This window comes from Hemitrygon akajei, chromosome 17 (genome assembly GCF_048418815.1).
Source record: "Hemitrygon akajei chromosome 17, sHemAka1.3, whole genome shotgun sequence".
Lineage (NCBI taxonomy): Eukaryota > Metazoa > Chordata > Chondrichthyes > Myliobatiformes > Dasyatidae > Hemitrygon > Hemitrygon akajei.
In genome coordinates, this window is record NC_133140.1 from 37,854,500 (window position 1) to 37,871,597 (window position 17,098).

Below are 17,098 nucleotides of genomic sequence, written 5' to 3' on the forward strand. Positions count from 1 at the left end.
AATGGAAATAAATCAAAGATAGCATGCAACAGAGATGATAGAAAGGGCAGACAGGAGATGAGGCTTAATCAAAGCCAGGGGGAGGAGTTACAGGGCAATAGAAACGTAGTGCAGTTAAAACAGAAAGCAACAAATACCGGACTGAGAGTGTTGTATTCGAACACACGTAGCATAAGAAATAAAATGGACGACCTTGAGATTCAGCTACAGATTGGCAAGTATGACGTTGTGGCCATCTCTGAAACTTGGCTGAAGGATGACTGCCATTGGGAGCTGAACGTCCAAGGATATATGGTGTGTCAGAAAGATAGGTTAGATGGCAGAGGGGGGTGGTGTGGCTCTGTGTATAAGAAATAATATTAAATCATTGGAAAGAGATGACATAGGATCAGAAGGTGTAGAGTCTCTGTGGGTTGAGTTAAGAAATGGCAAGGGCAAAAGGACCCTAATGGCAGTTATATACAGGCCCCCAAACAGCAGCCGGGATGTGGATTACAAATTATAGCAGGATACAGAAAAGGCATATCAGAAACATGAAGTCATGATAATCTTTGGGGATTTTAACATGAAAGTAGATTGGGAAAACCAGGCCAGTACTGGACCTCAAGAGAGAGAATTTGTAGAGTGTCTAAGGGATGGCTTTTTCGAACAGCTTGTTGTTGAGCCCACTAGGGGATCGGCTGTGCTGGATTGGGTGTTGTGCAATCATCGGGAGGTGATAAGAGAGCTTAAGGTTAAGGAACCCTTAGGGAACAGTGATCACAATATGATCGAGTTCACTTTGAAATTTGAGAGGGGAAAAAATAAAATTTAATGTGTCGGTAGAATAAAGGAAATGACTATGGCATGAGAGGGGAACTGGCCGAAGTTGATTGGTAGGGGACACTAGCGGAAAGGACAGCAGAGCAGCAATGGCTGGAGTTTCTGCAAAAAATGAGGGAAGTGCAAGACAGATATATTCCAAGTAAGAAGAAATTTTCAAATGGAAGAAGGACACTACTGTGCCTGACAAGTGAAGTCAGAGCCAAAGTAAAAGCAAAAGAGAAAGCATACTAGGAAGCCAAAGTTAGTGGGAAGATAGAGGATTGGGAAGCTTTTAAAAACTTGCAGAAGGAAACTAATAAGGTCATTCAGAAGGAAAAGATGAATTATTAGAGGAAGCTGGTGACTAATATCAAAGAAGATACTAAAAGCTTTTTTTTAAGTATATAAGGGGTAAAAGAAGGTCGAGGGTAGATATAGGACCAATACAAAATGATGCTGGAGATATTGTAATGAGAGATGCAGAGATGGCAGAGGAACTGAACGCGTCTTTTGCATCAGTCTTCACAGTGGAAGGCGTCTGCAGTATACCAGACATTCAAGAGTGTCAGGGAAGTGAGGTTTGTGCAGTGAAAATTACGGCTGAGAAGGTGCTCAGGAAGCTTAATGATCTGAGGGTGGATAAATCTCCTGGACCTGATGGAATGCACCCTCGAGTTCTGAAGGAAGTAACTGGAGAGATTGCAGAGGCATTAATGATGATCTTTCAAGAATCGATAGATTCTGGCATTGTACTAGATGATAGGAAAATTGCAAATGTTACTCCGCTATTTATGAAGGGTGGGAGGCAGCAGAAAGGAAACTATTGACCTGTCAGCCTGACACCAGTGGTTGGGAAGTTGTTGGAATCGATTGTTAGGGATGAGATTACGGAGTACCTGAAGGCACATGACAAGATAGGCCAAAGCCAGCATGGTTTCCTGAAAGGAAGATCCTGCCTGACAAACCTACTGCAATTCTTTGAGGAAATTACAAGCAGGGTAGACAAAGGAGATGCAGTAGGCGTGGTTTACTTGTATTTTCAGAAGGCCTTTGACAAGGTGCCACACATGAGGAATTACAAGGAAGTTACTGGCGTGGGTGGAGCATTGACTGGTCGGCAGAAAACAGAGAGTGGGAGTAAAGGGATCCTATTCTGGCTGGCTGCCGGTTACCAGTGGAGTTCCACAGAGGTTGGTATTGGGACCGTTACTTTTTACGATGTATGTCAATGATTTTGACTATGGTATTATGTATTGGATTTGTGGCTAAATTTGCCGACGGTAAAAAGATAGGTGGAGGAGCGGGTAGTGTTGAGGAAACAGAGAGCCTGCAGAGAGACTTAGATAGTTTAGGGGAATGGGCAAAGAAGTGGCAAATGAAATACAATGCTGGAAAGTGTATGGTCATGCACTTTGGTGGAAGAAATAAATGGGCAAACTATCACTTAGATGGAGAGAGAATTCAAAGTGCAGAGATGCAAAGAGGCTTGTGAGACCTTGTGCAAGATACCCTAAAGGTTAACCTGTAGGTTGAGTCAGTTGTGAAGAAGGCAAATGCAATGCATTTCTGGACATATAGAATATAAGATGTTGAGGCTCTGTTAGGCACTCTTGAGACCACACTTGGAGTAATGTGTGCAGTTTTGGGCTCCTTGTTTCAGAAAGGATATACTGACTTTGGAGAGGGTTCAGAGAAGATTCACAAGAATGATTCCAGGAATGAGAGGGTTACTGTATGAGGAATGTCTGTCAGCTCTTGGGTTGTATTCCCTGGAGTTCAGGAGAATGAGGGGGGAATCTCATAAAAACATTCCAAATGTTAAAAGGCCACAACAGATTAGAAATGGTAAAGTTATTTCCCATAGTGGGGGAGTCTAGGACAAAAGGGCATGACTTCAGGATTGAAGCATGTCCTTTTAGAACTGAGATGCGGAGAAATTACTTCAGTCAGAGGCTGGTAAGTCTGTGGAATATGTTGTCACAAGCAGCTGTGGAGGCCAAGTCATTGGGTGTATTTAAGGCAGAAATAGATAGGTTCTGGATTAGCCAGGGCATCAAAGGGTATGGGGTGAAAGCAGGGGAGTGGGGATGGCTGGATGAAGTGGATCAGCCCACAATTGAATGGCGGAGCAGACTGGCCTATTTCTGCTCCTAAATCTTACGGTCTTATGGGTAGATGATGGTCCTCCAGCCAGCTGCCAGGTCTCGGTAATTCAGCCTCTTCCACTCGTGGGCAGCTTTCACTCCTTCCTCCCACGGGATGTTTAACTCAATGAGGAGGACTGTCTTGGCAGCTGAGGTCCACAGTACTATGTCTGGGCAGAGAGATGTGGTGGTGATTTGCATGGGCAACTGTAGCTGTATGCTGCGAACTGCCCTCATACTCTGCTCTCTGCCTGGGGAGAGGAGTCCTGAAGGAGCTCTTGGACAGATGCATTCAGCACTCTTACCAGCTTTAACAAAAGGGATAAGTTGTCATCCTGCTGTGGAAAGGGGGTTTCTCGCATCCTACTGCAAGTCTCTAAGATTTCTGCCAGTTTCTTTAGTGTCCTTGGGACAGTGCAGTCTTGCATCCTGCCAGGATATGTTAAGGGTTAGCATTGGTGGTATCAAACAAGGGGCAGTCACGCTCACTGCCAAACCAGATTTCGGGGCAGGACAAGATATCATAGGTTGCACTGATGAGGAAGCTGTGTCTGGCTTGTGGGACCTTGCGAAGGTCAGACCAGCTGAATGACCTACTGACGGTGGCCTCCCATGTTGTTGTTCTTCCCTGATGGCCGTGTGCCACTGTCGTCACCCTGTAGTGCTCCTGCTCTGTACTTGTCACCTCCTCCACCACCATGGCTTTCCTCTCTTTCTTAGAGGCCTTGGACCAAAAACATGCTGCCTTCACCCAGCCAAGTCCTGCATGTAATCGGAACCCAGCCCTCTAATGCAGTCGAGAATGTAAAAGAACTCCATCACAAAGCTGAGGCACAGATAGATAGGCATTCACAAGATCCAGCCACACGACGTGTGGGTCTCCTTTCTGTGTAGAGTTTACACATTCTTCCTGTGACCAGTGGACATCCCCCAATTGCTCCAGTTTCTTCCCATATCACAAAAAGTAAGCAGATTGGAAGGTGAATTGCCATAGGATTAGTAGTGGAAGCAGATAAAATGGATTAGGGTAAGGCATATTTATAAATGGGTGCAGCATAACCTTCGTGGTCTGAATACCCTGCTTCTATGCTGTAGGACACTTCAGAGGGAAGCCACAATGATATTGCTCTAACCCTAGTATTAATATAACAGCAAAGATCGAGGGAAGAAATATCTTCCTAACCACTCTTCTGATTTGGGAATAGTTTTATACTGCGTGAAACAAAATAAAGATTTTGCGACAGCTGTGGGTCTGAGACTGTGCAATATATCAGACTGGAGAATTGATTGTTATAATTAATGTTTTACAGCAGCTGTGTTATAATTCTGGGATTGTGAAGCACAGTTTAGTCAAAAATATCTATCACATTGTTAACTTTTGAAATTACTCAAATAAAAACAAATCTCTGCATCAGTTGAAAGAAGTCAGAGTTCCATTAATCTCTTTAATACCGTGAAAGTGTATCTAGGTACAGTAACAAGCATAGATGAGACCATTTCAAGTAGATCCAGGATTGGCCTGCTCCAGAGAAAGCCAGTGAATTATATATATATATATATTGCAGAAATGGGTCTTAAGGTCCATCAGTTTCATGCCAGTCTTTTTGCCCAGCTACACTAATTCCATTTATTTGCATTAGTTCCATGTCCTTCTATGCCTTGCCTATTTAAGTGCCTATCGAAATGTCTCTTAAACAGAGTGATTGTATCTGTTTGAACCACTACCATTGGCAGCAAATTTCAGCTGTCAACAATTCTCTAGAGTTTTATAAAATACCTTTCCCTCAAGTCCCCTGTAAAACTCCTTCCTCTCCCACCAACACCCTCTTGTTTTTGATAACTGTACCACGGGAAAAGGATTCATGCTTGTAAATGTCTATCGGGTCACCCTCTTGTCGCCGTTGCTCCAGTGATGACTGTGGGTGACTGTCAGGGAAAGGAGGAGAAATGTACAGCCAGTGCAAAGTAAACCTGTGTCCATTCCCCTCAATAATAAGTATACACCTTTAGATACTGTTGAGGGGGTCGACCTACCGGGGGGCAGCCACAGTGAGTCTGGTGCTGTGGCTCAGAAGAGCAGAGAAGTGAAGAGGAGTGTGGTGTTGATAGGAGAATCCTTAGAGGAACAGAAACGAGGTTCCGTGGGCATGATAGAGACAACTGAATGGTATATTGCCTCCCTGGTGTCAGAATCAGGGACGTCTCATTTTGGGTCCATGGCATTCTCAAGGGTGATGGTGGGCACCAATGACGTAGGTAGATAAGGTGACGAGGTGACGAGGTTATGAAAGGAAATTTTAGGAAGCAAGGTAGAAAGTTGAGAAGCAGGACCTCCAGAGCAGTAATCCCTGGATTGCTACCTGTGCCATGTGCCAGTGAGCATAAGAATAGAATGATTTGGCAGATGAATGCTTGGGATAATAGCTGGGAGCTTAATGCCCATGGATACACATTGTATCGAAAGGACGGGCAGGAAGACAGAGGGGGTAATGTGGCTGTGTTGGTTAAAAAATTAAATCATCTCATTAGAAAGAGGTGACATAGGGCTGCAAGGTGTTGAATCATTGTCGATAGAGCTAGGGAACTGCAAGGGTAAAAAGACCCTGATGGGAGTTATATATAGATCCTCAAACAGTTGTAAGGATATGGCATATAAATCACTATGGGAGATAGAAAATGCATGCCAAAGAGGCAATGCTACGATAGTCATAGGGAATTTCAATTTGCAAGTGGATTGGGAAAATCAGGTTGGTACTGGATTCCAAGAGGGGAATTTCTAGAATGCCTATAAAATGGCTTTGTAGAGCAGCTTGTGGTTGAGCTCAGCAGGGGATTAGCTATTCTGGACTGGATGTTTGCAATGAACAGGAATTGATTAGAGAACTTAAGGTAAAATAACCCTTTGCGGCAAGTGATCATAATATCAAATTCACCCTGAATTTTGAGAAATAGAAGCTAAAGTTAAATGTATCAGTATTACAGTGGAGTAAAGGGAATTACAGAGACATGAGAGAGAAGATGGCCAGAAATGATTGGAGAAGAACACTGGCAGGGATGGTGGTAGAATGTTGGCATTTTGAATGGCTGGAATTTCTGGAAGCAATACGGAAGCCACAGGATATATACATCCCAAAGAGGGAGAAATAATCTGAAGGCAAGATGACACAACCATGGCTAACAAGAGAAATCAAAGCCATCATAAATGCCGAAGAGAGGGCACATAGTAGAGCAAAAATTAGAGGGAAGTTAGAGGATGGAGAAACTTTCAAATATCAAGAGAAGGCAACTAAATAGTCTTTATGAAAGTAAAGATGCAATACGAAAGTAAGCTAGCCAGTGATATTACAGAGGAACCAAAAGGTTCTTCAGATACATGAAGTGAAAAAGAGAGGCGAGAGTGCATAGAAAGAGGTGGCTGAAGAGATTGTGGTGGCATTAATAATGATCTTTCAAGAATCACTAGATTCTGGAACGGTTCCAGAAGTGAGAGAGGCAGAAGAATAGAAATTATAGGCCAGTTAGCCTGACCTCAGTTGTTGGGAAGATGTTGGAGTTGGTTGTTAAGGATGTGGGTTCGTAGTCAGAATGCTTTCCTCAAGGGAAAATTTTGCTTGGCAATTCAGTTGGAATCCTTTGAAGAAATAACAAGCAGGATAGACAAAAGAGAATTGGTTGATGTTGTGTATTTGGATTTTCAGAAGGTCTTTGACAAGGTGCCATACATGAGGGTGCTTAACGAAGTTACAAGCCTGTGGTATTACAGGGAAGACTCTTGTATGGATAAAGCCATCGTTGATTGGCAAAAAGCAAAGAGTGGGATTAAAGGGAGCTTTTTCTGGTTGGCTGCCAGTGACTAGTGGTGTTCCACAGGGGTCTGTGTTGGGACTGATTCTTTTTACATTATATGTTAATGATTTGGAAGATGGAATTGATGGTTTTGTTGCAAAGTTAGCAGATGATATGAAGGTAGGTGAAGGGGCAGGTAGCTATGAGGAAGTAAAGAGGCTACAAACAGACTCAGACAGATTAGGAGAATGCACAAAGAAGTGGCAGATGGAATACAGTATTGGGAAGTGTATGGTCATGCACTTTGGTAGAAGAAATGAAAAGGTGGACTATTTTCTAAATGGAGAGAAAATACAAAAAACTGAGGTGCAAAGGGATTTGGAGTGCTGGTGCAGGATTCCCTGAAGGTTGATTTGTAGGTTGAGTCTGTGGTGAGGAAGGCAAATGCGGTGTTAGCATTCATTCCAAGAGAACTAGAATATAAAAGCAAGGATGTAATGTTGAGATTTTATAAAGCACTGGTGAGACCTCACTTGGGGTATTGTGAGCAGTTTGGGCCCCCTTAGAAAGAATGTGTTGAAATGGGAGCGGGTTCAAAGGAGGTTCACGAAAATGATTCCAGGCTAGAACGGCTTTTCATATGAAGACAAGCTGATCCTATGTCTTACGGTGTTATAACAAAGACAGTCCATCCAAGCTCTCCTTGTAACTGAAGTCCTCCAGTCTAGGTAATATCACAGTGAATATCCTCTGCACCCTCTCAAGCTTAACCACACCCCCCTATTGTATGGCAGTCGAAATTGCACGCAATGCTTTAAGAATGCTATTTAAGCCTCTACGAAAGCAACTTCTTTTGTGCATCAGTTTTTTCTTTGGGCATTTGGTTTTAATCTGTGTGGTGTGATGTTGAATAATGTTCTATGAGGCCTGTATGCAGGCTCCTGAACAAAAAGACAGTGGTTGCATTTTGGTTATGAAATCTGTTTCAGTGAAAAACTAAATAAGGATATAGAAAAGATAAATTAAGCACATTTTCTGAAGAGTCTATTGTAGTGAGCATATTCCTCATTTCCATATATTTGAGATTTCTTTCTGTATTTTAAAAAAAGCCTTCAATACAAAATAATTCCAGTTTGGAATCAGATTTTTCTTAACCAAAGGTAGAATCTCGTTTCAATGAATTAAAACATCTTCCTAATTTTATGTCAGTTCTTATTAAGTACACAGTGCAACCACTGTTTGACCTGCTGGACCTCTTTTTTTGTGTTCATTCTGCTGTTATCATCTGATGTTCCTATAATTAACTCACCAGGAGGTCATAGTGTTTGGTTGAGTTCATGCTTTGCCAGTATACCGTTTTGAGCATTCTTCTCTCGTAGCTAAAATCTCAAGTCTGCAGGGATCAGTTCCTGCAGGGCTAAAGGTGAACTGATTATTTTCTGCACAAAAATATTAATAACACAATACATGTATTGAATACTGGGAATAATGGTATTTTTGTGTGTGTTTTTTTTAAAAGAAGTGGCTGTAAAATGTGTTAATTACTGTGCATGTGCAATGATTGGCAAATAGCCACAATCTCCCACAATGCTGCTTCACAATATATTCTTTCCTGCTCGTTGAATCACAGTCTACCTCATGAATATTTTGCTTTAAAAGCCACACCTTACTAGAATGTTGCCTGATAGGCATCCCCTATGTGACAGGCTGAGTTTGATCGTTCTATAAAGTGAAGCTAAATGGTTCTCAGTGGGTAAATGCAGAGTGTGGCGTGCCATTTGGGTTCTGCACATCAGGAATATTTCAGGGTCATTCCCTGGTCCAGATAATTTAGCTAAACTCTGCAGGACAGCCGGTGAGGCTGGTACGGAGAACATTAATCTGTCTGTGGATTGGCAGGAAAAAGTTAACCAGCATTCCCATTGCATATTACTGCTCCAGCCGCTGCCACGAAGCCAGTTGGAATTACAGTCCCCAGTTAAAGGCCACCTGTCTCATAGCATGAATTAATGCCTTGGCAGATAAAGGTTAAAAGAAGTAATTTGGAAATGTAGATTAACCGAGGCCAAGTTTCCATTTCAGAGGGTGGAATAATTCTGTGTGACGGACATTGCAGCAACAGATACGCAAAATACCCCACAATTATTCTACACACTGGTGCTCTGCAAGGTTGTGTCCTCATCCCTCTACTCTACTCCCTGTACACTCTTGACTGCGTGCACAGAATTTGCTCTAACTCTGTATAAATTTACAGATGATGCCACCGCAATGGGCAGTTTTCTCAAATAACAATGAATTGGAATGCTGGAATGTAAGAATACAGGAAGGAGATTGAGAGCTTAGGAACATGGTGTCATGACAACAACCTTTCCCAAATGTCAACAAAACAAAAGAGCTGGTTTTTGACTTCAGGAATGGGGACAATTCCCTTGCTCATCTTCAGCAACTGTGCTGAGATTGAAAGGGTTGAGAGGTTCATTTTCCAAAGTGCAAACATCATCAGTAGCCTGTCCTGGTCCAACCACATGTGCCAAGAAAGCTCACCAACATTTCTACTTCCTCAGAAGGTGAAAGAAATCTGGCACGTCCATGATACGCTGTAGAAACAATCCTATCAGATTCATACCATAATGGATTGGTATGGCAACTACTCTGTGACTGCGAGAAACTGCTCAGCACGTCATGGAACCCAGCCTCCCTTCCAAAGACTCTGTTACACTTTTTGCTGCCTCAGTAAAGCAGCCAGCATTTTCAAAGATCCCACCCACCTTAGATGTTCTCTCTTCTTCCCTCTGCCATTGGGCAGAAGATACAAAAGCCTTAAAACATGTAATAAGACTATTAAATAGTTCCCTAGTATGATACATTGAACTCTTTACGTCATATTCTATCTTGTTATCTTGCATCTTATTGTTTATCTGCATTGCAGTTTCTCTGCGAGTGGAACACTTATTTTGTATTGTTATTGTTTTACTCTGTTCTATCTCAATGTACTGTAATGATTTGATCTATATGAACAGTATGTAAGACAAGTCTTTTCACTCTATAATGGGACGTGACAATAATAAACCAATTTCACTTCCGAGTTAAAAGCTGAAGTGATTTTAACATCCTGATTTCTGAATCCAGGTCAACTCCAACCAAAGCAAGAAGCCACTAGCTGAGGAAAAAAACGTTTTAGAACTTTACATTCAATGTTGTAGCTGTCAGTCTTGGCACTTGGTTTATCTGAGAAGCTATCCACACTGTGAAAGAAAGGAAGATCCTACACTAAGTGCTGTCAATTAAGGAATGGTATAAACCTAATTACTTTGTTTGAGTAGGGTTTGCATCTTTAGGGAGTGGATTGGTGCTGGTACAGGTCACCTAGAAATTTACTGTATAAATATGTAAGTGATCATATGGGAATGGATAAGACCCCAATTCAGGTGTAACTGCCCTCTGCTTAGTGTCTCCCAGATGTGACCTGCAACAAGCGGACTTGTGGATCGGCTGCAGTGATGCCTGGCTTTGTGAACTTCAGTTCTGAATGCTGTTTGCTTGCTTTTATTGTCTGCACCATTTTGTTTCCTCTCTCTACACACTGGGTGTTTGACGGTCTTCTTTTGTTTTTAATGGTTCTATTGGGTTTCTTAGTTTCATTGCTGCCTGAAGAGACAAATCTCAAGGTTTTATAAATCTCAATGTACTTTGAACTTTGACTGCATAAAGGAGAGGGGGGTTTCATATTATATTGCCTGCTCATTCTTGTCTATTGTATGACCTATTGTAAGATGTATCAAGCTGTAACCAATTTTTTTAAATTAAAATGATTAATTACTTTGAGAAATTGTCAACTGCTTTAGCAATTGCCCTATTGAAGTCATACGGTTTACAAATATATTTATTTGTGTGATTTAATAAGAATGTTATGCATATTGGAAATTGAAATACAATGGCATCATATGAGAAATCCAGTGTATGCCATGAGTGTAGACAGAATGGGAGGTATTACATGCTCTCAGACTTGCTGTGCGTTTTCAGCATCTTCTGTTGCTTCTACACTTTTTTATTTGCTATCCAAATCTTGTATTTGAATCTCATTAAACCTGACTTTGCTGTTTTTTTCTTTAATTTAAATTTATTAATTACCAGCAGGGAGAAGGTACAGGAGCCTGAAGACACATACACAACATTTTAGGAACAGTTTCTTTCCTCTCTGCCATCAGATTTCTGAACAATAAGCCAACCCATGAACAACATCTCTCCATTTTTGCAGTACTTATTTAACTTTTAATACACATTTCTTATTGTAATTTACAGTTTTTTATGTATGCTGTGTGCTGCTGCTGAAAAACAGCAAGGTTCATGGCATATGTCAGTGATATTAAACCTGATTCTGATTCTAATCTGCCACTATTTCTCCTGCAGGTACATTGAACGGAAAGCTTTCTTGGATAGAGTTGATCACCGGCAGTTTGAGCTGGAACGTGACATCCGGCTCAGCAACATGAAGCCATAACTTTAATCTTGCAGCCAAAAGTCATTTGCTTAAAGTAAATCTGTATCCAAAATACTCATCGTCGATTCTGAGTACAGCAGCAGCCAATGATATGTGGCTGCCCCTCAAGAACTGTAAGCAATGTCTGGCTCTACTTTCCTGTGAATTCCATTGTAGATTTTTATTGTCAACTTTCTATTGAAGATAAGTGTTTTTTTAAATAATGATTGATAGTTGGCTAATAGTATCAAAATGTCTTATTTAATCTAGTTCAATGAGGTGACAAAAATCATTGCATGTTTTAGAACTTCCTGCTTGGCTGGACTTGCATTGATGTTATTTGGTGACACCACTCTTGTTCAACAGGACAAAATAATTATTTGTACATCAGTTGTTTCTATTTGTTTTTGATATCTGCGGTCTTAATCATGAATGTTGCTGATGTGTCTACAGAATTAAAATGAAAATTAATATCACCACATGAGTCATTATCTTCCCTGGAAGTTTAGCTCTATTGAAAATTGCTAATGGTCAATCTTAATTTCACACCATACTCAACAGCTGTGTCCTTTAAAATACCAATTGAACTCCTAGATGAGAAATTGAAAATAAGAGTGTAAAACTAAAGACTATTTCTTGGTTTGGTTTGTGTTTTTTTTTTAAGATTACTAATTGATCTGGTGGTAAACAGTTCCATGCTTCACACCTTTAATCACTTTGTGGTTTTTTTAAATAATATCAAGAGATACTTGTTCATTGAGCTGACAACACTGGTGTCGGGCTTTTCCTAGTGGGTATTGAAAATGTGCTGGAACAGATCAGCCTGAATTATGGGCAATATTAAGTGTTGAGCAGTTTTCATTGGCTGAAATAGCTACAGTTGCAAAGGACACCAAGCCCCATCAGAAGTTTAAACTCATGACAATTGCTTGACTAAATTTCCAACATGATTAATAGATGTATTTAAAGGGCATCTTGACCAGTAAAAGAGGGAGAAAATAGATGAAGAAATTGTCAACAGGAGTGAGTTTGAATTAGCTGGGAAATGATGTGAGCATAGTCCACAAAGATTGGTCTCTTTGTGCTGGAAAATTTACCAAAGATTCTTTTGGATATGTTGTTCCTTTCCACACCTTGTGCTGCATCAGGCAGCAGCCTGGCTGTTTCTTTAGCAATTGTCTGTTTTTTACAAGGTGGGGTTGCTAGCTCAACACTGAGCCCAGCACAGATGGAGAGCATATTAGGAGCCAGCTGGATTTGAACCTGGAACCCCTTGCTTCGAAGTCCAGTGCGGATGCCACTGCACCACCAGCCAGCAATTCTTTTGACTAGTGTGAGAGTTAACCCAGTTAGTTATCGTGGTCATAGGACATAAGATGCCAGAATGTGACTATCCCTGAGATTCCCTCCGTGGGAACTGCTCTGCCTGAAACAAAGGATTATTCAGAGGAAAGAGGCATTCCAGAGAGCAGTTTAGGATTTAGAAACAGAAATAGAGCTAATGTTTCAAGTTCAAGTCCCTTTGCCAGAGCAGAGCAGAAATTCAAAACTGGCATTCTAGGAAGAGAAGTGGCAGTGAATTTAATAGGAAAGTAAAATCAGAAATATACAGATGCTGGAAACACTGAAGGTAAGGAAGCATCTGTGGAAAGAGAAGCAAGTGTGGTTTCAGGTTAAAGGCACTTCAGCAGTGTTGTTGCTATCATAATATCTTGACTTTAGTGCTGTGACTTAAGTGACAGGTTTGTTTTGAGTCAGCTGGTTGTGGTTTCAAGCTATAAAACATACCTGATCACCTAGCCCAGCTTGACAATGCAACATCAGAGACATTCATCATTTGAGACATTTCCCCTTGGATGAAGTTTCAGATTAATACACTTTCTGTCTACTCTGACCCGAACAGATTTCTTTAACTAGGCTGAAAACAGTGATTCAGAGAGAAGACCAACTATCTCATCAGCCACAGTACACCTGGATTGCCGGTATGACACAAAATGCAAGAAAGAGATTAAAAGTATATATAGGTGAAGCAATGCTTTATATCCCATGTTTAATCAAAGCTCCCCCCGCCTTCTCCCTGTGTATTGAGCTTCTCACTCATGTCCTACATGCTTTCCCAAGTCACTATCAACCAAAAACTTAAGGGGAACAAACAAATATAAACTGGTAGCAAGAACAGGTCATAGATTGGATTTCTATGACAAATTTTATTTTTATATCTATGAAGGACATCAAAATTGTCAAAAGTCTCCAGTTGATTCACTGACTGAAGTTCCAACAACAGCAAAACTTGACATGGTCAGGTCAAAGAAGCCCATTAGACTTGAACCCCACTCATTGCCATACACAGTGTCTTGTTTGTAATACCAGCACTGTTGTGCAGAGCCTCTACAAGATTTGCTGAATAACTTGGTATCAAGTCGATGGTATCTCCCAGCCCAGTGTCCTCTGTCACCTGAGAAGGCAGCATAAGCTGGCATGTGGGAGAGCCATTACATCCCAAATTTCCTCCAATCAACAGTGTCAATTTTCCAAGAAGCTCTGTGGAAGTGCAGACAATGCATTGACTAGCGCTGGCATCTGCCTTCTTGAGGTATATTGGAGATAAGGAACAAATATAGACTGGCAGCAAGAACAGGTCAGAGATGCCCTTGTCCCAGATATGCTGAATTAAAAGGGAACAGGTCACTAATGACATCACTTTTGCATATTTCTTGTGGGTTGATTTAAGGCTGAATTTGGTTTGTGGTCTTGGTCCTACCGTAGGGAAATTTTAGAAGCGTAGCACTAAGAGCAATAATTTAAAACAAGCTGCATCGAGGATGTTGCCCCCAGAAATTGGTCAGGGTCTATCCAAACCAGAAACCCTGGATCAACAGTTCCGTGCTAGCAGCACTTACCGAGCTTGCATTGCCAGTAATCAGCAGGAGCTCAGGAACTGCAGCTACGATCTGCGCTAAGTCATCAAGGCAGTGAAACAACAATACAGGGACAAGATCCGGACTCAACTTTCCACCAACAACACACTCAGATTATGGCAAGGTCTGCACACCATCACAGACTTCAAAGTTAAACGCAGTGGAGTTTCCAACATCACTGCCTCTCTCCCAGACAAGCTAAGTCTTTTTTATGCTCGATTCGATGTCGCCAATACTGAGCCCCTGAGAAGACCTGCAGATGATGTGATTTGGCAGCTTGGTCAGCTCTGAGGCCAACGTACGCAGGTGTTCCCAACAAATGGACAGACGGGGGCTGTGGGACCGGGCGGCATCCCAGGGCGGGTACTCAGGGTGTGCGCAGCGCAACTGGAAGGTGTGTTTACAGACATTTTTAATCTCTCCCTCTCCTGGCGTATTGCCCTCCTGCTTCAAAACATCCACCATTGTTCCAGTACCTAAAAAGAGCAAGGTAACATGTCTGAACGACTGGCATCCTGTCACACTCAACTCAATAATAAGCAAATGCTTTGAGAGGCTGGTCAAGGACTACATCTGCAGCATACTACCACCCACACTGGACTCCCTACCATTCGCCAACCGACACAACTAATCGACAGATGACTCTACAGCCACAGCTCTACACACCATCCTTACACATCTAGAGAAGGGGATGCTTATGTGAGAATGGTGTTCTTGGACTACAGTTCAGAAGTCAACACCATAATTCACAACAGGCAAGAAGCTCAGAGACCTCGGCCTTCACCCTGATTTGTGTAACTGGATCCTGGACTTCCTGTCAGATCACCAGCAGTTGGTAAGACTGGGCTCCCTCACCTCTGCCCCTCTGACCCTCAACACAGGTGCCCCTCAGGGCTGTGTACTAAGCCCCCTCCTTTACTCTCTGTACACCCATTACTGTGTCACCACCCACAGCTCCAATCTGCTAATTAAATTTGCTGACAACACTACACTGATTGGCCTAATCTCAAATAATAATGAGGCAGTCTACAGAGAAGAAGTCATCACCCTGACACAGCGATGTCAAGAAAACAACCTCTCCTTCAATGTCGCAAAAACAAAGGAGCTGGTTGTGGACTACAGGAGGAATGGAGACAGGCTAGCCTCTATAGACATCAATGGATTTGGGGTTGAGAGAGTGAACAGCTTTAAATTCCTCAGCATAAACATCACTGAGGATCTCACATGGTCTGTACACACCGGCTGTGTGGTGAAAAAGGCACAACAGCGCCTGTTTCACCTCGACGGTTGAAGAAGTTTGGTATGGACCCCCAGATCCTAAGGACTTTCTATAGGGGCATCCTGACTGGCTGCATCACTGCCTGGTATGGGAACTGTACTTCCCTCAATCGCAGGACTCTGCAGAGAGTGGTGTGGACAGCCCAGCACATCTGTAGATATGAACGTCCCACTAGTCAGGACAGTTACAAAGAGAGGTGTGTAAAAAGGGCCCGAAGGATCAATGGAGGCCTGAGTCACCCCAACTACAAACTGTTGCAGCTGCTACCATCTGAGAAATGGTACCGCAGCATAAAAGCCAGGACCAACAGGCTCCGAGACAGATTCTTCCACCAGGCCATCAGACTGATTAACTCATGCTGACACAGCTGTATTTCTATGTTATATTGACTATCCTGTTGTACATACTATTTATTATAAATTGCACATTGCACATTTTGACAGAGACATAACGTAAAGATTTTTTAGTCATGTATATGAAGGATGTAAGAAATACAGTCAATTCAATTCTACTAGTGCAGGAGGAGAAGCAAGAGCTAAACAGTTAATGCCTGACCTGCTTGGTATCTCTTGCATTTTCCATTTATATCAACTGCAGTACTGAGTACAGCATGTTAAATAATTGTTAGCTACAATACCAACATCAGATTACTGATCCCCAGCAGTTTCTGTTTCTGCCACAATCAGATTCATTCCTGGCCTCCATGATGTAAGATTTTATCTTTCTATCACTGTCACCACTCATTAGAGTTTGGATATCTGACCTGTAAGTTACCGTAATTTCAGATTGATTGTAGGAAACGTTTACATGAAATGAATGCACTTTCGTATTGGTGGTTATCAGACCTAAAATAAAACTAGGATAAGATTATATTTCCTAGAATTTCACAACTAACAGGAACTATTTTTAACAATCATGAAATTCATCATCATTCAGGACAAAGCTGCCTGCTTGATTGGAATTCACTGGAATTCAGAAGGACGAGGGGTGACCTAATTTAAACCTATCGGATGGTGAAAGGCCTCGATAGTGTGGATGTGGAGAGGATGGTGAAAGTGTCTGAGACTATAGGACACAGCCTCAGAACAGAGGGGTGTCCTTTTAGAACAGGGGTGTGGAGGAATGTCTTTAGCCAGAGAGTGGTGAATCTGTGGAATTCTTTGCCACAGACAGCTGTGGAGGCCAAGGCTCTATGTATATTTAAGGCAGGGGTTGCTGGATTCTTGATTGGTCAGGGCATGAAGGGACACAAGGGGGAAGACAGGAGACTGGGGCTGAGAGGAAAAATGGATCAGCCATGATAAAATGGCAGAGCAGACTCGATGGGCCCAATGGCCTAATTCTGCTCCTCTATCTTATGGTCTTAATTTTTATGGGGAACCCAGGGCTTGCCTGTAGATGTGATACTAGGGAGGCACGTGAGGTTGGTATTAGGACCTTGTTCTAATGAATCATGGGTACAAAAAGCTCTCCCTTCACTATTGATTGCTTCTCTGCCAGTTTAACAGCAATAAAGGCTGGAAATTGAGATCCAATGGACTTTCACAACAAAGGGGTAATTTTTGGGCTAAAACTAAATGAGCTTATACTTGTTAGAATTTATTCACCAAGAGGGAAATTTTAATTTCATGTGAATTTCAACAGGAAAATTTACAGTCCATAAGCAACTGAGTGGAATGCAATAGCA

At 42.0% G+C, this 17,098-nt stretch overlaps 1 protein-coding gene across 2 annotated transcripts in view; it reads left to right on the top strand.

The window, feature by feature from the left end:
- Positions 1-11,690, top strand: part of cfdp1 (craniofacial development protein 1) — a 211,890-nt gene extending 200,200 nt beyond the window's left edge. For both annotated transcript variants that reach the window (XM_073069946.1, XM_073069945.1), the window contains exon 7: positions 11,145-11,690. In XM_073069946.1, the coding sequence (XP_072926047.1) occupies positions 11,145-11,235 (91 nt within the window). In that variant the 3' untranslated portion in view covers positions 11,236-11,690. The remainder of the gene's footprint in view (positions 1-11,144) is intronic.
- The last annotated feature ends 5,408 nt before the right edge of the window (positions 11,691-17,098 follow it).